This window comes from Suillus paluster, assembly GCF_016628075.1.
Source record: "Suillus paluster strain FC165 chromosome Unknown EDB91scaffold_129, whole genome shotgun sequence".
In the NCBI taxonomy this organism is placed as follows: Eukaryota; Fungi; Basidiomycota; class Agaricomycetes; order Boletales; family Suillaceae; genus Suillus; species Suillus paluster.
In genome coordinates, this window is record NW_024537689.1 from 1 (window position 1) to 27,457 (window position 27,457).

Genomic DNA, 27,457 nt, shown 5'->3' on the forward strand with positions numbered 1-27,457 from the left:
CAATGACTTTACTGCGTGGATGCTGCCAACGTGGAGTGTGCTGGAGTATGCTACATCTGAATTCGCCACGATCTGGCTGTATGCACCGAGCATGTGCCTTTAGCCGGCTTACAAAGCCAGCTTTGTCTGGCACTTCAATGGGAGGCAGATGTGAGTGCCTCTTCGGTGGTCGACGGTCGGCATGCATTGTAGCTGATCCCTCCATCAGGTTGCTTTTCCTTATATCAAATTATGTTGGGGAGAACATTCATCGACCATGCCCAACCTCTCCACTCGTCATTGCCCGCTTCGCTCAATTCCAAACCGGCACCATCAATGCTGAGGAACTGCACGACGAATTCTTCGAGTGCTGCTCTCCCAATGACCAAGAACTATGGTCCAATCACCGAGTCGTTCGCAATTATTCCCATGATTGGTGGAAGGATCGCTTCGACAGGTTGGGGTTCGAGCTCCCGATGTTGACCATTCAGGAGGTCATGGAGATGACCTGAGAGCACTTTGAACAACTGGTCGGTCATTTCCTCCGCTCATCCTGGACTTCCACTGATGTGAATGTTTAGCCGATCGGAGCCATGCTCATGCCAGGTCCCGCTGTGACCTGGTCAGGTGGACGGTGATGCCCTCTTCAATCAAATTGTGGCGGTGAGGGCCCATCTCCGACACCTCGGCGAAGCGATGGCCTCCTTGCTGGAGCAGAAGACCCAGATCGCTGCAGCGGCCGCCTCCACCATATCCCAACTTGAGGCGCCGATTGATGAGGTGGAGCAGGCGCTCATTAATTCCCGTAGGCGATTTCGTGCGGAGCAGTGACTGTATGTGCGGACTTATCGCCGATATCGCTTAAAATACCGGCGATGTACATAGTATTATTAAATGTGTTTCGGTGCCTTTGTATATAAGCAATCAATGAATGATTCCCATTCCTCTGCCCGAATCATGACCCCAATTCCTACCGACTGGGCATTGCACACCACATGCATTGCTGCTGACTTCGTTCACCGGCTCTTCGCTTGCCATGTCGGCGATCGGCAACCGTTGGCATCGCCTCCATTGGCACTGGATGTGCCGACCATGCTCGCTTGTCGGCAGTTAGCCCGAGTGCTCGCCGATGCGTATGCAAACCCGAGTCGGTCATTTCTGTCATTCGGTCGGAGGTTTACTAACACATCGCAGTTCAGCTTGATCTTGACATGATTCGGTACAATGAAGCCCTCGACAAACAGGTCCACAGGGAGGATCACAAAACATGAAGACGCTCTGCTCCAAAAATTTCCTTGTAGTTCCCAACAATTGTTGGAGAAGCCCTCGGTGCTCATGGATTCCGGGGGCCGCATCATCTTATGGTACCTTCCGGACGCCATTAGCCCGTGGATTCAAGTAAGGCTATGTATTGTCGCCTGTGGGCCAACCATTTACACCAACCCCACAGGCCGAGATGGAAGCAGCCACGGTCGGGATGGGCTACCTCCTGAAAACAAGCATCACCAGTGGACAAGAGTCCAACTGGAGAACATTCTCCGGTCATTTTCACATGAGCGATTGCCGCCTGCTAACCCCAGGATGCATCAACATAGCCCCTTGCTGGTTCCAGCAAGGCCGAGAGGTATGACATGCTTCTTCATGTGCGATGCCGACACTCACTCGGCAGTGTCAGCCTTATGGATTCCCCCCCGCCGGTGGCTTCACCCCGGAGGTGTCGGCTACTGCTGAAGGGCGAAGGTGGTCCGAAGGTCATAATATCGATGCAGCGATCGGCACTCCTGGCCTTGGCGGCTCTTCGGGTGATGCACCCAGGAGTTGTATTGGGCTTCGGTCACCACACAGATGAAACTCGCTCGATGGGCTATGGAAAATGAGCTTGATGGCATGTATGCTCGTCTGCAACTTTGGGCCTCGGTGTTCAACTGCGCAGCCGTCATGTGTAACAGGCAATGCCCTCTTCACCGAGATCCGAGATCTACTCCAGAAGGGTTCGACGTCATGACCAGTGTCGGCCATTATTGCGATGGCCTCATGACGCTGTCCAATCTCGGCATTCAGTTGCGATATAACTCCGGTGCCATGGTCGGCTGCTCCGGACACATTGTCAGGCATGGCGTCACATTCAGGGGTGATCGGTTCGTGTGGGCATGGTTCATGCGCGATAGCCTTCACAATTTTGTGGGGACACCTCGGTCAGAGTATGCGAAATACAAGGATGTAGATTGGGATGTCTCGGTTTCAGCTTAGACGACCGTGTCATGGTATATCAGATTACATTACGGTTGCATTCAGCCTTTTGGATCGATTAGTGATAAGGTTGTCAATTAATTTGAATCGATGATGTTGATTGAATCCCTGAAGTCTTCTTGCCGTGTCACCGATCAACCAGACGTGAAGATGGAGGCCATGGGCCAAGCCGAGATGATCGGCATTGTTTGCCATGTGCCGACCGATGTGCATGGGAAACACGTTCCGCATCGGCCCACCTGATAGAATCGAACGCTGCTCGTTCGTGGGCCCACCCGACATCATCCATCCCATCGGCCCACTGATATGCACAGGAAATGCATTCTGCATGGGCCGGTCGATACGTACAGGCAACACATTCTATGGGCCCACACAATGACTTCACAGCAAGCATTGGCCGACCAATATGCACAGGCAGGGCATTCTACATCGGCCCGGTGGATAACATCGGGAATTCATCCCCATCGGCCCACACAATAGCTTCACACCCATCATTGGCCGACCGATATACACAGGCAATGCATTCCGTATCAGCCTTCCGGATAGGATCGACCTTTTCTCCCCCATTGGCCCACCTGACACCACACATGCCATCAGGCCGGCCGATATGCACATAGAACACATAGTATGGGCCCACCCAATAGAATCAAATGTTCTTTCCCATGGGCTCACACGATGGGTTCACATTTGCTGTTGGCCGACCGATACACATGGGCAAAGTATTCAACATCGGCCCACCTGATACAATACAGACCGTCGGCCGGCCGATACCTAAAAACAACACATTATAGGGGCCCACCTAATAGCATCGGGTATCCCTTCCCATGGGCCCACACGGTGGCTTCACACCTAGCATTGGCTGACTTATGTGCACAGGCAATGTATTTGACATAGGCCGACCGATAAGTACAGTAAATGTATTCCATGTGGGCCGACTGATACGCACAGGAAACGTATTCCACGTGGGCCGACTGATGCACACAGGCAACATATTTTACATGGGCCGACCAATAAGCACTGGAAACATATTCCATACCTGGCTGACCGATGTGTACAGGCAATGTATTTTACATGGGCCGACCAATAAGCACAGGAAATGTGTTCCATACTGGCTAACCGATGTGCACAGGCAATGTATTCCACATGGGCCGACCGATAAGCACAGGAAACTTATTCCATACCAGCCGACCAATGTGCACAGGCAACCTATTTCATGTCGGCCAACCGATATGCACAGACAACCTTTTCCATGTGGGCCGACCGATACACAAGAAATGTATTCCATACCAGCCGACTGATGCGCACAGGCAACCTATTCCATGTTGGCCAACCGATACTGCACATGCAACCTATTCTACATGGGCCCACCTGATCTAATACAGACCGTCAGCCAGTCAATGGCCACAGCCAACAAGCTCCATGGGCCCGCCTGATAGCATCAGGAATTTCTCCCCATGGGCCCACATGATGGCTTCACACCCATCATTGGCCTACCAATATACACGGAGGATGCATGCTTTATGGGCCTACCTGATAAAGTCAACTGTTGCTCCTTCATGGGCTTGCCCGATACCACACATACAATTGGCCGACCGATACACACAGGCACTATGTTCTACATGGGCCCAGCTGACAGCATCAGAGACTCCTCCACCACCATTTGCCCACCAATATACTGAACCCATGGGGCCATATGATGTTCATGGCCACCGGCCGACATGTTAATATTGACCATCATTACTTATGGGCCCAGCTGTTGAAATTGGGTCTCAGTAAGCCTGCCGGCCGAACATTATGCACAGGCAAAACCATTCGATCGGCCGATGTCTGCTGGCCTGTATGGAACAGCATATTTTCAACCTCGGCTGCCTGTATAATACAGACTATGTGACTGAATGGGCTCAGGATTCAGGGGTCCAGAAAACACTAAGGTAACTCTACATCAGCAAACTAGGGGGCACCTGTACAATATTGCACAAGATTGTACAGTATTGTACAGACATTACACTTACACAAGGAAGTCTCCCCTTTACAATACTGTCACATACATCTACAATCTGTACATCTCATCACAGACTGTACAGACTGTACCAAGGATACATTTATTCACAGGCTTCACACAGTAAACATGACATACAGCCTCACAAGGCTCGCATAAACTGTAATGATTTCAGAGCGATACTAAAGTATGATGTTAATGTCCTCCGCGTCGCTGCCTGCCACAATCCCAGCTGCATACTCATCAAAGTCACCAATGCCAATCCTAGCCCATTGGTCCAACATGTCTTCAAGCTCTTTGCAGCACTCCGGAATGTCAAGCAGCGTTAGGCAATGACACAGGTACAGGCCACCCGCATGGGTCATGGGTAGGGGTACTTCGTGGGTGTGGGTTGGGGTATGGACTTTGGACACCCATACCCGTACCCGTACCCTTATGGTGGGTTTGTAAGCCAAATCACTTGTGTCATAACTCCGATGCCTACATAGAATGCAAACCTTAACTTAAAACAATGACAAAACAAAATGACAGCCAAAGCCTGACACGCTACTACTGTAACTACACCATGCATGCAACCTTTCTCAGAACAGTGTTACGGGAAAGCCCGGCTTTCCCAACAGTGCACTTGATAGGGTCAATCCTGTGTCCGCTTCATGGAGCACCAGGATGATGGGAGACTGAATGGAGGCTGTCCATCCAGAATGACTGACTAAAGGTTCAAAGAGGAAGCTAGAGTCGTATATCACAAGTGAAGATCAAGTTAGAGAAATACATGGTCTAACTACAGTTGTATATATAGGTATCGTCCTATGAGTTCAGGGTAGGCTTGGGTAGCCAGAAAGTGTCCCAATTAGGTAAGTGTCTATGTGAGTCATAAGGACTCAGAGATAAGGGTACTGGTTCATCGGTAAGGGTCCAGGGTATGGTACCGGCACAGCGGCAGGTGTCCAAGTCAGATAACGTTTATCTGTCATGATAAGTGATAGGATAAACGATAGTCAGTACCAGTGCATTGGTAGGGGCGATAAGGGAGAAGTGCGCGGCTTCTATTGATCCTGGTCTAGGTTGGTTCTAGAGCTGTGCTGCTCCAACGGCTGTCATGCTGTGCTTTGCAGTTTAGTCACGTGCTGGTGATGTCATCTGTCACGTGTTGTGACGCGGTTGTGACAGCGATGTTTGGTGGAGACAATAGGGGTCTGAGGGTCCCTGTAACAAACAGCTGCTAAATGTATCACAAAACTTACGGATAAAGCTAAGGCAGCAATAGACGAAAAACTCGAAACCTCATCTAAAATCTCATCCAAAAAACGGAAGAATGAAGATAGCAGCATCATGACACATGCATGGCCAAAGAAAACTAAGTTGGGCCAAGAACGCGGTAACAATGTTAAGGAAGCACCTCCTAAAGCACCCATTCAGCCTCCAGCTGGTGGCAGAACAATTGAACAAGGCCCAACTAAAGTCCATCCAGGTGTGGTTCTCTCCAAAGAAGATACTGTTCAATGAAGAAGCTATTCTTATCAGTGATGGTGGGAATGATGCGGGCAAAGGTACCATCACTGAAGAGAGTGCCGAAGATAAACTCAGTAAGAGGCCAAGTTCGAGCTCTAAGTACCAGCTAATGTTAGCTACTGCAGAACGGTTAATGAAGGAGTGGAACTCACCTATCTATGCTTTTTTTGATCCCACATCCTGTCATTGAGACTCTCAATGGCCGTCGCACACATGGATTCAAGTGTATGGCCAAGGGATGCAAAGTCCTGGATCCGCCTGGTTCCTTGATAAAAAAGATGCACGCTCGACGGGCAACATGCGAAAGCATGTCAAGATTTGCTGGGGTGATGAAGTCCTGCAGACAGCCTATGAAGCAAAGAACATGGAGGAAATCCGAACAAAGATTGTTGCCGGTATCCTTCATGATGGGTCAATAACAGAATCGTTTGAGCATGAAGGAAAAGGAAAGGTGACTGTACTCGCATAGGCAGCATACTCAGTACTGAAACAAAGTGGGTCCTCGAGCCTCACGACGCGCAGTAGCTAACACGCCACCTCGCAGAGCTGAGCTAGTTCATTGGGTAGCGGAGAGCCTGCGGCCATTCAACATTGTCAAAGATAGAGGATTTCAGTGTTTGATGAAGACTGGGAGACCCGAATATTACATACCTTCCCCGTGAACTATCTCGCATGATGTAAAACTTGTGTTTGCACAAATGTGTGAGCGAATTGCTAAGATGTTGGGAGTGAGTCAATTTTCATTTGTTCAAAGGTTTAAAAGAAACTAAACGTACCAGGAATATGAAGGCAAAATGAATTTCATGACGGATGCATGGACATCAGAGAACCACCATGCATTCATTGCGTTTTTGGTGCATCTAGAGCATGAAGGCATCCCACTGAGCTTTCCATTAGATATCATTGAGGTTGCCTCGGTACAAATTTACTTACATTGACAATGGTGCAGAAAATGACTCGTCGGTACCAGTCTCACACTGGGGAGCAACTTGCAATTGTATTTGCAGATATGCTAAAGGAATTTGGGATATTAGAGAAGGTAAGGTCCGAAACAATAAACAAAACTTACACGCTGATTCGACAAACAGATATTGAGTGTGACATGTGATAACGCATCCAACAATAATGTCATGGTTGACAAGCTCAAAATATTGGTTCTTGAGTTCGCAGGGGAGGCAAGTCACACTCGGTGCTTTTTGCACACCGTCAATCTTGTTGCCAAGTTGTTGATACGGGAGTTTGATGTGTCGAAGAAAGACACTGAGCATGCATTGAATGCTGACATCGATGATGCTGATGATGCCAATGATGCCAATGACGCCAATGATAGACTCATCGAGCTGAGTGACAACATTGAGAGGGAAGATTGAGAGATGAATGCCCAGTATAGTGAGGAAGATGACCCGCAAGACAACAATGAAGGGTGGGTGAACGAGGTGGATTTGTTGCCAAAGGACCAATCCATGGAGCTGCAAAAAAACATAAGACCCATTAAGTTAGTTCTCATCAAGGTGGGTTAGAATACATATAAACTCACCTGTATATTAACATTGGAGGTGGATGGGGCTCATGGTGCGTGGTATATGCGGTTCGTTTAGCGTCTTGACCGATCGACCTTAGGATCGTGCGCGTGCAGCGACTGAGATCGTGAACTCCTCTGGAATTACTCTGTCGTTCGAAGGCGATGTCCAAGGCACGGAGAAGCAGGCGGAAATCTGGCAAGCGTGCTTAGGTATGTATCTTAGTTGTTCTTGCGGTTGATCTGACGCGTTCTACCCCTTGTTTAGGACAAGCAGTCTCATGTTATAGCGCACGATCCACCGTGCGATCTGTGCAAAAGGGCGAAGAAGAAGCGCGTGTGCAGGGGTCCCGTGGGTGGGCGATGCTCTGGGTGTGTCACCCTGAAAAAGCCTTGCTCTCTCTTGAACGGTATGTATCTTGTTCTAAGCATGCTTGACTCCTTCACTAATTTCTCGTTCAGCCATGAAACCCGAGGCCTCGTCCTCAAAGTGGTCGGACATTATCGATCTTGGTGATGACGATGACGACGATCGATACACAGCCGCGGAAGAGCCGACTCCGTGCATACAGCGCGTAAGGAGGGGCGGGGCAGCAATGATTGATCGTGCGGCTGTTCGTGCGGCCCAGGAGCTTTGTGCATTGGAAGCAAAGGCGAAAGGGTCATCAGCCGAACTGTGGGAGCACAGGGAGCGGCTGCGCGTACTGCGCAAGTCCTTGTATCCTGGTCTGTAATGTTGCGATCTCTTCTCCTGTAAACAGTTGCGTATTCCTGGCTTTGTTGAATATGACTACGGCCGTCAGCGCCGATTTGCGATCCCATATCCATATCCAAGTCCACTGAGTGCCTGAAATACGATAAAGAGATTGGTGGTAAGTATAATTTGATAGAAGAAAATATAAACATTGCATCGGTGCAGGGTGCGCGCCCGACTTGTCTTCTTTGATTGGCTTCCACTTCTCGCAGCGTGATCTTGGTCGGCTTAAATACAAGAAGGGGCGCTCTGCCGGAGAGCGCGTTTGAAAATAAAAAGTGGTAAGATATTGTTAGTGGGATCGGCACATAAATAGATAAATAAGTGGAATGATGACTCGGGATCTGGGGTGTTTTTATGAATATGTCTGGGTCGGTGTATGGTGGGAGATAATGAACGATCGCTGGTTGAAGCCCGGGGTAAAATAATGAAAGGGAGGGAGTGTCGGTATGATTATTGCTATGTTTGTAGTATATTCTGCGGTTGATTCAGCGGATGGGAGGGGGTTAAGGAGTGTTAGGGTCGGTGTCTTCATCGTCTACTTCTTCCAGTGCTAAGCGGTCAAGTGCGGCGTCTTCTAATCCTGTCATGGTTGTCACTGAGATGCAGGCTTTCGTCCATGCTTGGTATAGAACAATTCGAGAGGCGTCATATCGAAGGCACGATACTGCTCCGTCCAATTCTGCCAGCAAATAGGAGCTGCCGATCGTTCATCGGAGAACGACCATTGGTCCCAGATAGCGTGGTTTTGTCTTTCAGTTTAGTTCAGCTTCGACCCTCAAATTGCGCACTAACACTAGACTTCCAGGTGCGAAGTTGTGGTATGTGATTTTGTGAGTCGCTTCGAAATGCTGGATCGATTTATACCTAGCCTTTACAACTTTTTCTTCCATAAGCTGAAGGTCGGCCGCGCGCTTTTGTAATTGCTGAGCGCGCCAAGTGATGAGGTCTGTAGATGTAAACTCATCTTTATCGGGCAATGGAACGAGGAAGGTTGCTTCGGTGAGGTTGAATGGAAATAACGGTTCGACCCCATGCACTAAGAAATAAGGCGACACACCGCATGATTTGAGAATAGTTACCCATTCGACCCAAAAGACAGTATGAGCGTTCTTGTACCAATGTTTCTCCTCCCCCTCGGAACTTTTCATGATGGCCTCCCAGACATTGAAATGACACCGTTCGACTATTCCGTTCGCTTGCGAGTTGTACGGCGATATGCAGATGTGTCGAATACCGTATTGATCGGCAAGTTCGTTGAGTGCTAATATAAATGCTGGTCCATTGTCAGTAATTATCTCGGTTAACGGTCCCCATCTACAGAGAATCTCCTCGAAGACAAATGCGGCTATGGTTGATGCATTTTCGGAGTGCAACATGCGCCACTCCAGATAGGAAGACATCGCGCAACGCGCTTGTACTAGGTATCTGAAACCACCCGCTTTCGGCATTAGCATCGTATCAATATGGGCTTTCCAAAAAAGACCGCCTGGGATTGGCACGGTTGGAGGGATGTGCAATCTGGTTGTTTGTTGCACTTGGCATTCGTGACATGTCCTGACATACCATTTGACGTCTTCGCACAACATCAGCCACCAGAACCGAATGAGAAGCCGCGCACATACAGAGTAGACTCCTTTGTGGCCGATGTTGTCGTGTGCGTCTTTGATGATCTGGTAGCATCGCTCTCTGCAGATTAGGATTTGATGATGGCCGTGTGAATGCCAACGCCAAAGCTTTTTGTCCAGAACGAAATACTTCATGGCTTGCTTGACGAGTGATTGGAACTCGAGGTCACTAAGAGCGCTAGGACGGATTTGAGATCTAAGGAAATTGTGAATGTGATCGATCCGTTCATCATATGCTTTGGCAGTGTCAGAGCGAGGGATATTAATGACCAATTCATCGCCCGCGCTTTCTTGGTAGGCTCTGTAAGAAGTGTGCTCTGCATTAGTTGGCCGTACGCGACTCATTTGAATCGGCCGTGCGCGCTCGTTCAATACTTCAATCGAGAATGAGTATGCATTGTCTAACCAATCCTCATGATCGTCATCTTGGATAGGGTCGGCTTCGGAGCGCGGTCTCCTTGAGAGTCCGTCCGCTCCGCTGTGATTCGCTCCAGATACGTGAACCAATTTAAAATCAAAAAGAAGAATACCTGCAATCCATCGATTGATAGACGCATTCGGCTGTAAATCAGGGTTGTTGATCATCCCTTTGATATACTTGGCGTCAACTTCGACCATCAACCTTTGGACACCAAAGATCCAGACGCGGACAGCTCGAAGTGCCCGGAATAGTCCATATAACTCTAGCTTTGCTTGAGAATAGCGCGATTCGACTTCGTTGAGCGTTATTGATCTGAAGCGAGCGGGGTAGCGTTTCCCATCGTCACCTATTTGCATAAGTATGAAACCGACCGCGATAAGAGAAGTATCGACAGCGAGAATGATTTCATGGCCTGACTCGTAGTTGATGCGACGTAGAGCGGGCGAATTCACAATTGCTTCCTTCAGAAGCCTCATAGATTCCTGATGTGCGGGGCCGAACTCGAATGGTTGGTCTTTGCACATAAGCTGCACGAGCGGCCGAGCGATTCGAGCGAAGTCTTTGATGAAGATTTGCAGAACACCGCAAGTACCTAAAAAACCGCGGACTTGCGTGATGTTCTTTGGTTCGGGCCAATCCCGGATCTTCTGTGTCTTTGACTCTTCTGGGACTCGTCCATCGATCATACATTTATACCCAAGTATGATGGCCGTGGGCGCTGCTAGGACGAACTTGGTTGCTGACACAGTTGCTCCTACGTTTTCTAGTCGCTGGAGGACTCGATGGACGACTATGCAGTGTTCCCAAATGAACCGCCGTATCCCTGGGTTCTCTGGAACAGTCTCATACGTCCCGTCTTCCTGTTGGTAGCATGTGGTGACCGATTTTATTGGTAAATCATCGATGAACGGGAGAGTGAACTGCGGAATCTCCAGTTGGAAAACGAATGAAATGTCGGCTTGGAATATCTGCGATGAGTTAGTGAATCCTTGCGGAAGTGTGGTGAGTCGATGAGGGCCGAGGGGTGTTCTGAACGTGGTGAGATCGCGTGATTCCGGGTGAAGCGGCTGATGATCATATCCACCATATAAGTCCATTATCCCATATACTGCATATCCCGCGAATGCTTCCGTTAGGTGGTCGGTGAATGGGGGTAACGCTGCATCTTTAACCGTCACAGCGTTGAGCGGCTGCAAGTCGTGGATGAGCCGGAGTGATTTTCTGTCTTTCTTGACAACGCAAAACCATCATGAACGATATGCTGCGTTGGACGGTTCATATACTCCTCCTGCTATCTTGTCTTTGATAATTTGGACGACTTCATCGAATATTGCAGGCAGAATAGGAATGTTGTGCTGAACCCAAGGTGTATGTGGTACCGTGGCGATCTTGATGGGTGGAAAATATTCTTCTTTGAAGCGGCCGCGTTCACTAGGATCCCAAACAAAGGCCTTTTCATGGGTACAAACTAACCAACAAATTAGCTTTAGCTCTTCTGGCCACAACCAATTTGCAGGATTGAGGTCAATCTTGTCCGCACGTGTTTGCATGAAGCGCTCCCCTGGTACGAAGTCGGGTGGATGCATAGGAAGATCGGCCATTCCTGCAAGAGGGTCATCAGGTAATTTACGCTTGATATAATAGTCCTCTGTGATCGACTCTGGTACAGTACGGACTTTCCGTGCAACAGGCTTGTACATGAGCGCCCTTGAGGCAAGATTGAACTGATAGCTGGACTGAAAAGCAGCAATGGATGCGCGGTTGAAGCAAGTCTGAGAAGAAACGAGAAACATATAGACAGGGGAGAAATTAGTAGGGGGTGAAGAATAGGAAAATGTCTGGGCAATTTGAAAGGACTGTTGACCCCTTGAGGGTTGGTCAGAAAGTGAAGAGCGTCCATAATCCAATGTACATGAATGAGATTCATCTCCCCGATTGTGCGGATCATCAATCGTCAAAAACCTGATCCCAAGATTTTGCAGTGATTTGCGCAATGTAAATTGCGCAAACAGCACAGACAAACCTTCAACCAATGTTTTGTTGCGATCATGATCTCCTTCCCCATATTCGGGTCCGATATCGTGACATTCTGTTCCCCGTTAATGAAATCTTGCGTGCGGCAGCTCATGTGTGCGTAGAACGGCCGACCTAAAAGGACTTGAAAGTTAGCTTTCTCGACTACCTGTTCTTGTAGGTGGACTTCTCCTGCCCCGAAATTGAATCCTAGATTCTCAATGACGCCAAGCGTCGAGTCTTTACTTTGGTTGGCGGATTCCATGGTCATAATATGATCAGACCACAGCGGTACACCGAGCGATAGCCAGATGTCCTTGCGCATCATGATGATTTCTGCACCTTGGTCGAGCACGCACGTGATCTTTTGGCCTTGTACTGTTGCTTCAATACACCTAAGGGGAATGGACTGGTGAGCGGTAATAGTCCCGTCTTTTGAGTGGTTAAGCGTGTGCTCATATTCGCCCCATAAGCATTCGGGGTTCACGCCTGCTAACTCATTAACAGAAAGAGTTCCTACCGCAACCCGTCGGGTCGTCATTTGATCCTTGAATTGCTTCCGAAGCTCTGGTGCGATCAACAGGATATCTTGAACGGGTATTGGCACTGTCGTCTGCATGACACTGTCTAGGACGCGCTTTCTTGCAGTCGGGTCTTCAAGCGGAAAGTAATGCGAATATTGCGTGCTTGGGGCGGCTGTCATCCTTGGTACCTGTGTGACATGTGGCTTTGCTTGTTCGTTAGCGTCCTTCACTTGTGGGGATACTATTTCATCAAATGACTTCGAGTTGCTCGCAGGCACACTAGTGTTAGGCGAGGCAGGGGTTTCGAAGCGAACTGACTTAGCCTGTTTCTTGATGATGTTATCCTGAGCGATTTTGAGCACAAGCTGGAGGGCGCGAACTGTGGCGACATCTGGGTCTTCTTCACCTTTGTCTTCATTCGTAGTCTGTGTTTGCAGGAAGGCAGAAGATTCTATGTTGAGTTTGACATCAATTTCTGGCCCTGAACAAACGAATAGCCCTGCTACTGCGTGCGATGATACCTTGTGTGGATGGTGTTCCATTACAATGATGTCTACTTGGTCTTTCATCATCGTTCCTGAAACTGCGGGGATTCTTGATCCGTCAGCCAACACGACCTGAACTTTGCTAGTCTGAGCGACTTTTCCTGATGCCATATATGCATCTATTTCCCTACACATTTTAGTTGTGTGACCAGTGCGGCCGCAGAAATAGCAGATTGGCGGTGGTTGTGATTCACTTAGGACGTATTCTTGTTTAACAACTACACTGGGCGATGCGGGCGGAGGTGCGGACGGCGCAAAGGTACGTCGTACTGGTTGGGCAGCTGGGTTCGGTGAAGGCGATATGGATTGCACTTGGAGCGACGTCGATCCTTGAAGAAGAAAGAGCGCCACTTCCAACACCGACGCTTGAGTATATGCATCATCGGGGTGTAGGTCGGGCTCCTTGATCTCCAATCAGCGTCAGATGCGGGTTTGAACGTCAGGATGGAATCCTTCCAAAAACAAACGGTCACGCTCGTTCTCTGCGAGGCGTTTCTTTTTAATCAAAAAGGTAGAGACGCTGCAGAACTGCCGCAAATACACTCCCACATCGTCCTGCAACTGCATAGGCTTGGCCGTTTGCGCGTTTACCAAGAATTCGAGGTCAGCTCTCATATACCATTTGTCACTTTCACAACCCGGATACAGGGTTTTGACCGCGTTGACGAACTTGTCAAAGTCGGCCTTGCCTGTTTCTTCTAATGTTTCCCAAGTTTCCGCATCATCTCTGTGGATGTAACAGAGACATGCTTTGATCGCTTGTGCCAGAGTGAGGTTCGCGGCGTTGGCAAGTTGACTAACATCTTCAAAGTACCGAATTAGGTCTCGTGTGCTTCTGTCAAATTTAGGGGCGCTTGGAGTTCCGCGAAGCGGCATTTGGAACGAGTGGGTCGACATTCGAGTGGGTTTAATGGGAAGAGGCGCGGATGGTACGAAGAAGTTGGACGGTTGTCGTATGAAGAATGGTGGAGGAAAACTAGGAAGATGTATGTACGTCGGTTGGGGTTCAATGATATCGGGCGATTCGTCCTGAGTACTTGGCGTGAGTGCGAGGTCGACTGATGAGGCTGAGGGACTATTGAGAGGTGAATGTTGAGACGTTTCGACTACTGGAGTGGGTTCTATGCGGCGAGCGCAGGTTCGCAGAATATCTTTGAGCTGACTATGTATCTGAGGAACTACCGGGTGGCCAGGTCTTGGACGAAGTTGTCTTGCGGTGGGCAATGGTGAACCCCTCGTGGTGGGCTCCAGTTGTAAGGAGCAGATTCCACTATGACCTCAGCGCGATAACGGCCAATTCGAGTAGTGAGCCTAAAATGTTCAGTTTGACCCAAGGGAAGCAGAACAAAGCAAAGTGAATTGCTGCCTCAGTATAAAATACGAGGGGCGTGACAACGAGTCAAAGGGGCGGCCGATCCAATATGTGTTCAGCATAACTGGTTACCCGCAAAGCCGACCGACTATAATTTCCACCGACCGCTATGCGGTGTGCGAGCAAGTGCGGCCGACCAAGATAGATGATGGGGAATGGAAGTTTCAAGACAAACATGCAGACAGACACGAGAATAGGATCAGAAGAGAATGGAACACACAAGACACGGCTTCTGAGTGAGAATTAACTGGATTGCAATAACAGGCGAGCGCTCCTTAAGTACAAAATCGGCTACTAGGTAAATAATGGAGATAATCATCGCTTGGGATGTCCAGGCTACCTCGTGGTTTGCTAGACATGTAGGCGGAACATGCAGTCGATCGTCCGTGATATGTATGGGGATATGTGAGAGTAAGTCGGTCCGAGCCGCTTAAGGTGACGTAATAGGGAATTTGAAAGGTAAAAGTACTGTATCTGTCAAATAAACCAAAGAAGAATATACTACGCACCAGTGGACAAGGATTTTATGGATATGGGGTTCGACTGAGTATCTGTGAGCTAGAAAGGCAAAACACGCGCGCGACCGACCGATGATGCATGTTGATTCGTCGTCAGCCGATCCGCTTGTGCGAGCAGCTTGAACGTGCATGGGCGGGAGTTCGATCGGTAAGGAGTCGGATAGAGCGCACAGGGTCGGGTGAATATTGCAGTGGATCAGTACATCAAGGGAGTACCATGTCGGTGCCGATCTGCATCCTACAACGCGATGTCTCCACCCATTGGAATTCGACCTATGATATGTTGCAGTATGCCCTCGCACATCAGGATGCGATCAATATTGTGACCCAGTGACGAGAGCTGGGTCTGCGAAAATTCGAGCTGGCTGATAATGAGTGGGAAATCACAAGGCAACTGTGTGACATATTGAAGGTGCGTGAGTTTGTTTGATAAACAAACCATTATGTCTTACCGGCGGCTAAGGTTCTCAAGGACGCTACCCTCTTCTTCTCTCGCTCAACCCCCAATCTTGCGACTGTTATACCTGCAATGGACTTAATTGATGAGCGGATGACAATGTATTCTCACGATACGAAGTTTTTACCATCCATTCGTTCTGCCATTGGACTTGCCAAGAAAACCCTTGACAGATACTATCAGATGATGGATATGTCAGAGGTGTATAGGATTGCCATGGGTATCTCAAGATTTTCCTGTCTATTGACTTATTAACACTGACGGTTTTTTGAATCACAGTCTTACACCCATGCCATAAACTATCCTACTTCAAGTCCGCAGGCTGGGAGGATGGATGGATCAAGATTGCGGAAGATCTTGTCGGCGATGAGTTTGAGTGGTCCTACTTGAATATGGAAATTCGAGATGATGCTGATGGTGAGGTCGAGGCCAATGTTCTGGCTACACCAGCAGTAGATACCTATTACTCGGTGTGTTTTTTATTCCTCATCATTCCTTTTACTGTGACTGACCAATGTGTTCTACTTAGAATATTTTTGACAAGATGCAAGCACTCGCGCCACCTACATCGACTGACTTAGGAAATGAACTGGACCGCTACCTGAGCGCCGATGTTGAGAATGTTTCTACTAATGCTATCGCATGGTGGCACGAGCGATGCACTTCTTATCCCCACCTATCATGCATGGCACTTGATTATTTTATGATTCCCAGTACATTTGACTCATTACTCGATTGTGGATTGTTCTAACAGCATTTTTTTTTGTAGCTACATCTGTAGATGTTGAACGTCTTTTTAGTTGTGGTAGGCTCCTTCTCTCTCACGTTCATTTGCGTCTGTCTGCACAGTCAACACAGGCATTGTTGTGCCTCAATGCTTGGAGCCATCTGAATCTCATCAAGACAGAGGATATACTGAAAGTCTCTGCCTTGCCAGACATTGAGGGTGATGTTGAGGAGGAGCTCGCGGACGGGTGGGACAGGATCGTGTTGAATTAACCTAGTACTTATTTACATTTACATTTTTTGTTTTTTTTGAGCTATGCTAGTATGCACCTGCGGGTGTACCTCCCATGGGTGTACCTGCTGTGCGGGTGTGGGTGTACCTGCGGGTGCGGGTGCAGGTGATGCTGGTGACACCCACGGGTCTACCCGTGTCATTGCCTAAGCAGTGTGTCAACTGATTTCTGTAAATTGACGAAGTGGGTCCTGCACTGTTCAGCGGTTAGATCAGGAACCTTGTCAGTGCTGGTCTCCCGAAAGCCAGAGATAACACCCTTCAACTGTTGAATCATCAGTGACGAAATAATATAGAACAATAAGCATACCACCACTGCTACAAGAAGCATCGCATTGACGGGGATTGTGTGGCGGAATTTGTCTGTGTTCTTCAATGCTTTCTTGCTGTTGCTGTAGTAGAATTCAAGACATGCGCCCTTGAGAGCCTGCGCCATGAAATTCTTGAATTGTCCCTGCAAGAATTAAATGTAAATGACGCAATTACCAGGAGTCATGACCTACACCAGACGAGTCAGGGAGCCGGAGGTAGTCACCGCTCTTGAGGAGCCTAGTAGCAGCAGCAGTGACCTGCTTTTGAACCTCCTCCTTTCGCATTGCGGAGCCCTGTGGGAAGATATCATATGCCCTTTTTGCGATAGAGATGATGACCTTTTTGAGCTCTGTGCGGAACGTGAAGAGATCGTCACACAGCTCATCAACATATCAGTGAGTGCATTTGCCATCAATAAATGAAGAACCTACCAGCCGGCACATATCTGCGTTGTACTCTGGAAAGTAACCTTAAAAATACGTGAGAAGGGTAGATGGTGGTGTAAGGAGAACATACCTCTCTCGAGTTTATTCTTCTTCTCATGGTATGTCCATAGCATGGCATCCAAGACTTCTCGAGTAAGGTTGAGGGCGTCCTGGGATTCTGGAATTGGGTGGGCTAAAACAGCCTGCAGCTGCATCTCTAACTTAGCCGTCTGCAGGAATACTTGCCAAGTGGGCGGATAAAACCCTAGCTTCAAAGGGTTCCCCTGGCTTGGCTTGACCTTCCATTTGCTGTTGCCAGATCAATGAGTATCTTCGGGTGTAGAGCTACAAGAGCATTCATGGTTTGCAGCCAGAGTAGAGTCAGATGGAGAGTGTGACAGAGAGCATCCACGAGAGGTGGGCTGCATGTGACTGCAACTTGAGGAAGTGACTGGTTGAGATGGGCACCAAAGAGGAGACTGAGTACATGAGGATGAAGCGCGTGGATATCTGACTTGCTGAGATGATTGTTGTTGATGTGGAGACTTTGAACGAGAGAAACAACATGCAGGTGAGCATTTTGAACCGTTCAAACAGGGTATTGATGAGGGGACTTCGAGGGCCTGATGCATTGAGGAGAGTGTGGGTGAGAAGATTTAGAGCAAACATGTTGGGATGCGCATCACTGAGGGGATTCTGAGCAATTGAAAGTACATGGATAGTCCTTTCCCTTCCCCTGTGACAAATGGGTTGGTGAAGGAGCTTTGCACTGCCCATTCTTTGCATGATGATGCTCGAGAACATCATAAGCCTTGAGTACATATAGTTAACACAGGAATAGAGAGTGAAAATGTAAATACCTTATCCTACTCCATATCTGTGCACTCGCCATCCGGATCTCCTTGTTGAATACCCCCCCCCCCCAAGCTTCATCGTCAGGAAAAGATTGATTCAGATTCTCGTCGAAATCCATTGTGTCGCCTGTGTCGTCCGTTCATGGGTGCATAACATCTCTATCACTGCAATGAGAGTATAATATCAGGAAGCACACAAGCGACACAGAAGCACACTCACATCTGTGTATTGCTGTCGAAATCATGGTCAGCATTGTCATGTTCAGACTCATCACTTCCATGAGAGCTGGGCGGAGACTCCCTGTCATCATCCATATCCTGCCTGTCCTTCTGGCGACCACTATCACGTTCTGCAGACTCCCTCTCATGACTTGGGTCTCACTGACCCATGTTCTGCTCAACCGTTTGTGATCACTGGACTGTGTTTCCTTCTGCATAGGCTGTCCCTCCCTGGCCTTCTCGCGACCATTGGACTGGGGTTCCTTGAATCTGAACCTTTTGGAAGAGCGAGCCACGTATGGATTTGGACAGGAAGTAGGGGCCTGAGGATGCTGACTGCTTCCTGTTATTCTGCATTCGTTCTGTTTGTTCTTGGGAATGCTGGAAGGTTTTGCAGGAGGCTGAAAAAATTAGCTTGAACATAGTCAAAATAAATTCATATTACATTTTTTTTCCCTTTCTGAAGCTGTGAAGGTGCCATAGGATTTTCTTCTGAGCTGCTGATTTGAAGATCGTCACCCTTCAGTCATTTCCTGGCAGCAACCATTTCTCCAACTATTTGAAGCTGTGCTGCATGACTGCCAACACCACAATTAGATCTTGAGCTTCGCCAAGTAGTTGCCTCCAGATCTGGAGAAGAACGCCTGGGCTTCTTCTTTGGAGGCATGTATCTGAGAGATCAGAGTCCAGATGACTTTATCATGTATGAACTTCCTAAGGTATAGTTTATGGGCATGAACATGACATAATCATGATGGCGTGGTGCACTAAGGGAGGCATAGGAAGGACAAACATATAGCGAGGTACACAGATATTGTAATAAGAGGAATCAAAATTATGTCAGTCCCTGCTAGCATCGTTAGGTCTGGCCTGCCAGTGTGCTGAGCCTTAATGAACGATGGAGTGAAGATCCTGCTGTGGGGGGAGCTCCAGTATGACTTGGGGCACCAGGGGGAGCACAGGGGGAGCAGGGGGGGGGAGCACCGGGGGGGGGCAGGGGGGGGGGGGCACCAGGGGGAGCTACTGGAGAGGGCAATGGGGTGGGTTTTTCATCGTCAAGTTTCATAATGAATTTGACAAGCATTTGGAAGATGTGATCGTGAACAATGGCCCCGTTGAGATTGGACTTCATGCGATAAATTTGATTGTGCCATTCGTCAACAATGGGCTTGAATTCTGCAAAGTAGTCTGATACCCTGTCTATCAGAATATCACTTTCGGACATGGCTCCCTTCTTTGCCAAAAAGGTGGCAAGCAAACTGCTTGTAGCACCCAAATTCTTGTAAGCATCCGCCCATGGCATAGTTGTCTTATCCCAAGTTGGAGCAACTGCACTGTGCACACCCCCATACTTTGAAACGAATTTGAAAAAAATGTAGAACAGTGACTCGAGGTCATCACTGGGGTTGTGCTCAACCAGTTTCAACTGAGCAATGCTGTTGGTGTTGGCGCTATTCTTTGCAATAATACTTGCCCTTGACTTCTTGAGGATGTTGGTGTTCTTTGACATTGTTTCAAAATGCGCATAGAAATATATGGCACAGTTCCCTGCAATAGTGAGATTGACGATCAATAGCGAGAACTGCGAACTTCACGTTCAAACTTACAGTACCAAACGAAATAGTAAATGTCTTGCCCTCCTTCATGATTGACGCATGGTCAAAATCAATGAAATACCCAATGCCTTCATGGATAATGAAATTGTTCAGGCTAAGGTCTCCATGTAGAACTCATTGTTGGATCATCATTTCATGATCAAACACATGAAACTGAACTCACCGACCACAAAATTGTGAAAGGCACAAATCAGTTCCTTTCTGGAGCTGAAATCCCATAACGGATCTCCACAGGGGGTCAAGAGAAGGCGCCGGTGATACCTGTTAATAAACTTCTTGTCTGGCCTGTCCTCAGGCCGGATGCCATATCTATCCCGAATGTGGGCTGTGCAGTCAGGCTCCCTGTTGAATAGGACATCTCAATGGTCTACGAGTTGGATCACATTAGGGATGCCCTTGACTCTCTTAAGGACGTCTACTTTGTGGAATCTCTTTACCTCAGCCACCCAACAATCTTTCATCGCATATTATTTCCCTTCTACAGGATCCCGAACACGGTAACAAACTGTTCCACGACAAAATAGACCCTGGCTCTTCCATAGAACAGCCATAATTGAGAATATTTTACCAGCGTTGTCGGTTACCCAACCGATCGCCCCCACTACTAGGTCGGTGTGAGTACCCTTGCAAGAAGGGATGCACATATGGGTTGTGGGGTCGAGACCCAAGAGGCTCGGATCCGCTAACGAGAGAGTAGCTATTGCATCAGCAACACGAGCAGGTGACAATTGGATGGGAGTTGGAAGAGTTATGATGAGGCCCAAGTGGTCACAATAATGAGCATAAAGTTGTTCGGCAGAGATAAAGAATGAGAGGATGAAGCGATGCCCCAGCTGTTCTCACATGATGAGATATGCTTTAGTGGTGGACCCCCAGTACACTCCTAGGTCACGCCTCTTGCTGAAATCAGAGGATGTATGCTCGACAAAGCTCAGGATGTCTGTCCATGCTTTCTCGCAAACTTTACTCTTGTAATAAAACAGAGCAAGATCAGGCTTTTGTGCATTGTAAGGGTCTGGTATTGGTGAGTTGGCAAACTCTGCAGACCAGTATTGTTCGATTTTCGATATTTGGAAGGGAAGTTTGGTCCGGATTTTCGATTCACGGTGCAGGGCGTACTGAATGGCTTTGAAGAGGCACTGTAAGTCTTTCTCAGTCGATGAAGGCTTACGTGCCCTCTTCGATCCTGGCTCTGCGGTCCCATCATATTCATCACAGCTCCAGGTGCCATCTGTGTCTTGAGACATTATCCCAGAACATTGAGAATCCAAGGCCTCGGTATCCGTGTCAGCGACATCTGCGCTAGTGCCATCTGAGTCGTCTGACCTGGAGTTGATGTTCTTATTGTTCTCTTTGTGCTTTTTTTTTCGATTGAAGTTCCACACGCCATGGAAATATACTGGTGGTCCATTATTTTTGCCATAGTACTTGATTTTTGCGATATCCTTGGTCTTCAATAACGATTTGGGAATGAGGTGGTGGAAAAGGCTAGCACTGTGTTTGATGTTCAAGTTGCCTTCAAAGATGATGTGGCTGTTGAGCTCTGATTTGAGTAGATCTTTGATGAGATCATTCCTGTGACCACCCTCAGGTGGGCAACCCGTCGAACTGAGTGAAGGGCCACAGAGATAAAGGTCGAACAAAGTAGTAGCATGTGAAGTTGGGGAAATTTGGTGAGTGAGTGGGTCATCTGCCATGGCGTCTAATGGATTCAGAGTCAAGACTAGTCAATGCTATGGAGTATTGAATGAGTACTGTGGACCAACGCACCCTACAACAACAATTCACCTGTCTGTCTGAATGGTTGGCAAGTTTGTTCAGCAAGTGCTCCCTCAGGCTAGTGACCGTGGAGACAAACTTGCTGCATGCGAACAGTATGCCATATTTGAATGCGCTTGAAAGGGATATTCAAGGGGCGGTCGATCAGTGATCTTCTTGGGACCCCCACCCCAAAAACTCCATTTCCATTCCTTGCATCGCATTGAAGGAAGTCTGAGAGAGCATACCACAGATCTGGGATGTTGAATTGATCGGCGACCTTGTCAATTTTCACACCAGTGCAGGTGGGGTTACAGTTGAGATGAATGGCGGTGCTGCCAGCAAGGAACGTACAAGGAGGGTGAGCCTGGGGAATTTCATCGTGCCTTGCAGTAGCCAACATTCTTATTTTGCTGAAGTAGTTGGAACTGGTCCATGTGTGATTCAGCTCTTCTAAAAGTGCAGTTGGTGGATCCATTGGTTCACTACTTGCCCCTTTTTCTTCCTCATCCTCATCCCAGTCCCTGTCATTGTCATTGTCCCCTTCAACCTCACAAAGTTCTTCGAGATCGGGATCAGCAGGAAGGCTCTTGAGAGTTGTAGCAATTGCAAAACGATGCAGCTTCTCTGCTTGATCTAAGTGACGACAGATCTAGGGATCGTAATTGTTGTTGTTCGTGCACCACGCTGGTTCCTTGATTTCGGAGATGTGTGCGTGTTCAGTTGCATCCGTGGACCACTGGATGAGGGTGCCGACTTGGGATATGCTAGCGGTAATGCTCTGCATGAGCTCCAGCTTGGGTATGTGCCAATTATTGATGGCTCTCTTTGTACCCATCCAAGCACCTAGTGTCATAATGGCATCTTTGTTGTCATGAAATATTGCGAGCAATCTGTCGATAGATGTCAGTACGCTGTCATCAGGTGAGGGAGACTGCGCGAAGTATCGGACATCCATTAAAGCACAAATTGCAACCACAAATTGACAAGGGGCTGCACCAGCAATCATTCCAACAATATAACACTGTATATCATGGTGGACTCTGCCTGTGACCTGTTTCAGTTTGGAGATTCCATTGGAGAAGTGGTGATAACCTGTGACGGGTTGCAATATTGAGATCCGGAAATCAAATTCCACTGCTCCAAGAACTACAAGACACCATTGGACGACGTGGTCATAGAATTGCTTATGCCAGTGATGCAGAGCTTCCAGTGTAAGGAAGATTGCAGGATCACCAAACCGCCAGCCCTTCCAGAAAGGTGCAAAGACACCATTTAGCCAGAAATCCGCGCATGCAGCAAAAAAAGCTTTGAGGTCATTGGGATCAATATTGACGCTGGTGAGCTGATCAAGAGTGATGGCGCGTGTATGTGCGGGGTGATGAAAGTTGTCCCCGAACTGCAGATACAACACCAGTGTAAATGGAGAAGTTTTACCGCACACACATGTGAGCATACATGCCTCAGGAGTATCAACAATGTATGCAGCAAGGGGGGTAAAACAGTGGCGGATGTTTCCCACTGGGTTAGACATCATAATTCCAAGTTTGGCAGCTTTCATCAGGGGCTGCAAAATGATCAAAAGACATTTGTGGATGAGACGATCTTCAAGCATCCCCCACATTCGTTGATTGGGGTGTAGGTACTGCAGGATAGGGAGGAGAGCCGTGAGCATGAACACCTTGGATGAGAGCTTTGTACGAGTGCACATGCAAATGTTGGCAAGGCCTAGCAGAAGCGGGTGTGTGACCCTGGCACCTGTCATTGTTGTGACATTGGTCTTGTCAGACGAAAGCACGGTGCCAAGGATTGTTGCGCCTTGGGGCAGTTGATCCTACAGTCTTGTGAGATGGTGCACATCATGAGTCCATAAACAGTACGTACCTGGATGCTCCAAGCAGCATCACCTGTCAACCATTTCGAATACACATGCAGGAGCTGTGCCGCAGTCTTGTAAATGCGACGAGGGATGAAGTCAAGTTGGTCATGAAAGAGGGGATTACTGAAAAGACTCTCCAAACACTCGACCGGGTCCCTCCAAAATAGTCGAATTGGGCTTTTTGTGCCATGAAGCGATGGAATGTGTTGGCATTTCCAGCTCAGTCCCTTTGGCAGTATTTCAGCTCGGCTTCACAAATCTTTGGCGTTGTTGAATGACAGTTGTAATTGTTTTATCTGCAAGGTAATGTCATGATCAAAGCATGAAAGCAACAAGGAAGATACATACCATAGAGAGCTGCAAAAAGGTATTGATTGCTGCCATGCCAAGGGCAGAACACAGGAGGAAGTCAGCGACCTCCCATTCTTCCCTTGATGTGAATGGATAAAACAGGTTCTCCTTCCTGTATTCTGCATGCTTGTCGGTGTCAAAAAGATCCAGAAATGTGATGCCTTCCTGAGAATAGCACCTGGCTGCACCCTCATACCATTCCTCATTAGTTGGAGGTAAATTTCCTGTGAGGCTTCCATCTAAGTTGGTATCCATGGAATCCTCGGCCTGAGCATCGAATTGTGAGTCACCCCCAACACCAAATCCCTGACCCATATCAACACTGATATCCAAATTCTGAGGCGGATTGAGGGATCGCCGTGGTGGAACTATGTCCATGAATTCCAAGATGTCAACGATGTCACGAATGGAACTGTGACAAGATGTCCGAGGCTGACTTAGATGGTGAGTGACACTGGAGTCCTTGGTGAAAACTTTCCTGCACTTTGGACAGGTAGGTGTTGGCATTGATGATGCGTGCACTTACGTTCCCACACTTCTATCATTCAGTCTAGGCACATGTACATCCATATGTTCTCTCATTCTGAGATATTTACTTGTTCCTCTCCTAAAACTAACTATTGTCCTCCCTCAACTCCTCGAGCCTCATCATCCCTTGAAAGTTGGCCTGATAAAGGACATCCGTGCCCTACACATTCTCCGCAATCGCACCCTGTCAAGGAGGAGGAAGATGATGATGACGAGAGCTTACCTATACCAATGCATTTTGTGAGTTGCACCTGCTTATGTGTTGCTTTGTTACTCATATCCCACCATCTGCAGGAACGAGGCTCAGCCAAGTCCAGCTACTTGTTTGATCAGCCAGCAGAAGAAGAAGACTCCAACCTCGCACTCGAGGCAGCCCAGGCCAAATGCAAAGTGTGTCAAGCTCAAAAACACCTGGCCGACTGCCTTTTGGAGCACCATCAAATACTTATCCATATCTCCTACCGCCAGGCAGAAGCTGCAAATCAGCGTCTATTATTGGCTGACCTCAATGTCAGACGCATGCACTCAGAGCGCTGGAGGAAAAACAGTATCACAATGTTTACTATTTGAGCATGACACTGAGTAGTAAGTACATTTTTGTTTCATAGTACAGTAGAAATGCTCATAATGCATAATGCATAATGATTCATAACAAATTAGAACACAATGACTTTTGGCACAAAAAGCAATCCATGGATAGCGATGGGCCTGGTCCATTTATTGTTGGTAATGGATAGTTTGGTGGTGCCAAGAATGATTTTCTAGGGATTTGTTTTGATTTTTTAAAATTATGCATTATGAGCATTTCTACTGTACCACTGTTATTAATAAAAATGAAAATAAGACCTTGTAGAATAGTAAATAGTCCGTTCTCCTCACTGCGCATATATGTATATAAACTCGCTAGTGTGATATATGTCATTTACAAGTGCTACAGAGTGTAACGGCTTGTGTCGCTTGTACAGTGTGTGAGCTTGTGGGCTTGCACTTGCTTGTGGTCATTTGTTTATGATGTCTGTGGGACCTGTGATCCTTGTGCGGACTTGTGCGGACTTGTCAAGTGTGTGGGAATTGTTGCGAAATCAATGTTTGCTGATGTAGTACTCCAACTCATATATAAGTAAGTGCAGCTAGGGCTATATGAGACTCGGGATAAACAGGGAGTAATCTAATGAGATAAGGAGTAGCTAATTTACTCAGATTGAATAAATAAGAGACATATATCAGTATCACAATGACAGACAGATATTGAATATAAGCGCATATTTGAGGGGTAAAGTTAAAGGTCAAAAGAAAGACAAACAAATCAAAGGGATGTGGTACGTGCAGTTAAGCGCAGTTGTTACATCTCCCCCTTGTTAGGTACTGTGCCAGCTCAAGAAGTGGAGGGGTCGGGGCTTGGCTTCAGCTCTTGTGCTGTGCCCTTAGCTGAGTATGTGCCCTGAATTTGGAGCGGGTCCAATGTTGTCCGACAATAGGATGAGTGGTCCGCTTAGGTCCACTTTGAGGATTGAGAGGTAAGTGCTACTAGTGGCAGGCCGACTAGGAGCAGAGCAGAAGATGCAGAGGATAATGTGGAGGGTGGAAAGGAGCAGGGGGAATACTTGATTGGAGCGGGGAAGGCGGAGGATAGTGCAGAGGGCGGAAAGGAGCAGGGGGAATACTTTTTTTTTTTTCTTTTTTTGATTCCAATTTATGTCCTATTGAGAGTTTACTCTATGGAGGACAGTACTGTCTAGTCTAGTCTAAGGGCCCCCAGTGCCCTGGTTGCATCTCTGAATCTGTGAATGCCCTGATGTGGGACGTGCCCCATCAGTCCACCATTCCTGCTGTAGGGAGTCATGTTACTCTGGGCTTGTATTAATGGTTTTTACTTAGTTTCACTTGCTATTACTTTCCTTAGTTTATGTACGCATTTTTACTGCTTATGTAAACAATCAATCTTCTTGAGCCACCACCATGAGCAGTGCTCTCTTGATTCACTTTTCTCTCTGAGCACTACCTAGCTCTAGTCCAGAAACCCTCTAGGGTCGAATGCACCTCCTTGCAGGTATAGCAGCAGGCAGCAAGACCCAACACTTTCTGCACCCAGCAGAATTGTTGTACCCACACTGCCGGCCGTTTTAGGCGCGCAATTCATTAGAGGTGAGATGACTTCAAACTTTGGTGCGTAGATTGTACACAACTATCAGATATACTGTGGAATACGTACTTGGCCTACTAGGTAGGCTTGGTACAGGAATCGGTTTGAATGCAGTGAATGTAATATGGGAAGGGTCTTGTGGTTGATGAGAGGATTCTTCAGATTCACTGACTGAATCCAAGGTAGTGATGGTGATTCTGTGTGGACGAGTGGGTGAGGGAGAGGTGAGGTGATGGGGGGAGGCAGCGAAGTAGGGGATGACAGCACTAGGCATCTGGTATCACAGTGCATAGTATCCTAATGATCTGTCGTTAACGGGAGCAAGTGATTATCTGTCTGTGGTTGTGTGAGGTAGAAGTACTTCACCGAAGGTGGCTTTCATTCTCCCTGTAGCATTGACGAATCAGATGAGATGTGGGGTGGCTTCTGGGTCGGAGAGGAGATATGGTATAGACGTGGCTCTACGTCCTAGGGTGCAGGTCAGAAGGTGGCGTTCGTGTCGGTATTGCGGACAAGTGATCAAGAGGTGATGTACAGTCTCGTCGATATTTGGACAGTGTGGGCAGCACAGGCTTTCGATCTTGCCGATGCGATGAAGATGCTTGTTGAGCGGTGTGTGTCCTGTGCAGAGGGCCATGTACAGTCCGGTGAGTCGCTTGGGGAATTCTGCCGTGAGCTTGACAAAAGAGCGATGAATAAGCTTGGGGTCGAGTTGATGCATGCAGTTGAATCTCGGCGATTTACGCCAAAGTTGTTCCCATCAATTGTGCATTTCCTTGTGGTGTACTTCTTTGAGTGCTGAGATGCTGAGTGGGAGGGTGTCATGATGGAGGAATTTGGGCAGTTTAGCCGAGGGGCTATTG

The 27,457-nt window shown here is 47.9% G+C and overlaps 8 protein-coding genes across 8 annotated transcripts; 4 read left to right on the forward strand and 4 right to left on the reverse strand.

Annotated features, from left to right (window-relative positions):
* Positions 1-103: 103 nt before the first annotated feature.
* EDB91DRAFT_1087413 (uncharacterized protein) lies at positions 104-810 on the forward strand (the record flags this gene model as incomplete). Its single annotated transcript, XM_041316209.1, has 3 exons — positions 104-150; positions 209-473; positions 607-810. Coding segments are annotated over 3 exons (516 nt in total), but the record flags the coding sequence as incomplete, so codon positions are not given.
* Positions 811-936: 126 nt separating this feature from the next.
* On the forward strand, positions 937-2,229 carry EDB91DRAFT_1255151 (uncharacterized protein; the record flags this gene model as incomplete). The annotated part of the gene is made up of 6 exons (XM_041323925.1): positions 937-1,112; positions 1,281-1,377; positions 1,430-1,603; positions 1,655-1,693; positions 1,749-1,781; positions 1,825-2,229. 6 exons carry the CDS (start codon positions 937-939, stop codon positions 2,227-2,229), a joined length of 924 nt encoding a protein of 307 aa, XP_041170527.1.
* A 3,669-nt stretch (positions 2,230-5,898) lies between these two features.
* EDB91DRAFT_1239965 (uncharacterized protein) lies at positions 5,899-6,402 on the forward strand (the record flags this gene model as incomplete). The annotated part of the gene is made up of 4 exons (XM_041321930.1): positions 5,899-5,963; positions 5,987-6,191; positions 6,214-6,221; positions 6,285-6,402. The coding sequence occupies 4 exons, from the start codon at positions 5,899-5,901 to the stop codon at positions 6,400-6,402; spliced, it is 396 nt and encodes a 131-aa protein (XP_041170528.1).
* An 8,966-nt stretch (positions 6,403-15,368) lies between these two features.
* On the forward strand, positions 15,369-15,841 carry EDB91DRAFT_1004527 (uncharacterized protein; the record flags this gene model as incomplete). Its single annotated transcript, XM_041312290.1, has 3 exons — positions 15,369-15,446; positions 15,498-15,711; positions 15,771-15,841. Coding segments are annotated over 3 exons (363 nt in total), but the record flags the coding sequence as incomplete, so codon positions are not given.
* A 695-nt stretch (positions 15,842-16,536) lies between these two features.
* EDB91DRAFT_1255156 (uncharacterized protein) lies at positions 16,537-18,800 on the reverse strand (the record flags this gene model as incomplete). The annotated part of the gene is made up of 9 exons (XM_041323926.1): positions 16,537-16,639; positions 16,707-16,774; positions 16,820-16,963; positions 17,013-17,201; positions 17,253-17,290; positions 17,338-17,555; positions 18,321-18,430; positions 18,487-18,720; positions 18,765-18,800. The coding sequence occupies 9 exons, from the start codon at positions 18,798-18,800 to the stop codon at positions 16,537-16,539; spliced, it is 1,140 nt and encodes a 379-aa protein (XP_041170530.1).
* A 378-nt stretch (positions 18,801-19,178) lies between these two features.
* On the reverse strand, positions 19,179-19,829 carry EDB91DRAFT_1255157 (uncharacterized protein; the record flags this gene model as incomplete). The annotated part of the gene is made up of 1 exon (XM_041323927.1): positions 19,179-19,829. One exon carries the CDS (start codon positions 19,827-19,829, stop codon positions 19,179-19,181), a length of 651 nt encoding a protein of 216 aa, XP_041170531.1.
* A 945-nt stretch (positions 19,830-20,774) lies between these two features.
* Positions 20,775-21,632, reverse strand: EDB91DRAFT_1255158 (uncharacterized protein; the record flags this gene model as incomplete). Its single annotated transcript, XM_041323928.1, has 1 exon — positions 20,775-21,632. The coding sequence occupies one exon, from the start codon at positions 21,630-21,632 to the stop codon at positions 20,775-20,777; it is 858 nt and encodes a 285-aa protein (XP_041170532.1).
* Positions 21,633-22,345: 713 nt separating this feature from the next.
* On the reverse strand, positions 22,346-24,430 carry EDB91DRAFT_1255159 (uncharacterized protein; the record flags this gene model as incomplete). The annotated part of the gene is made up of 3 exons (XM_041323929.1): positions 22,346-23,527; positions 23,578-23,799; positions 23,921-24,430. The coding sequence occupies 3 exons, from the start codon at positions 24,428-24,430 to the stop codon at positions 22,346-22,348; spliced, it is 1,914 nt and encodes a 637-aa protein (XP_041170533.1).
* Positions 24,431-27,457: the final 3,027 nt, after the last annotated feature.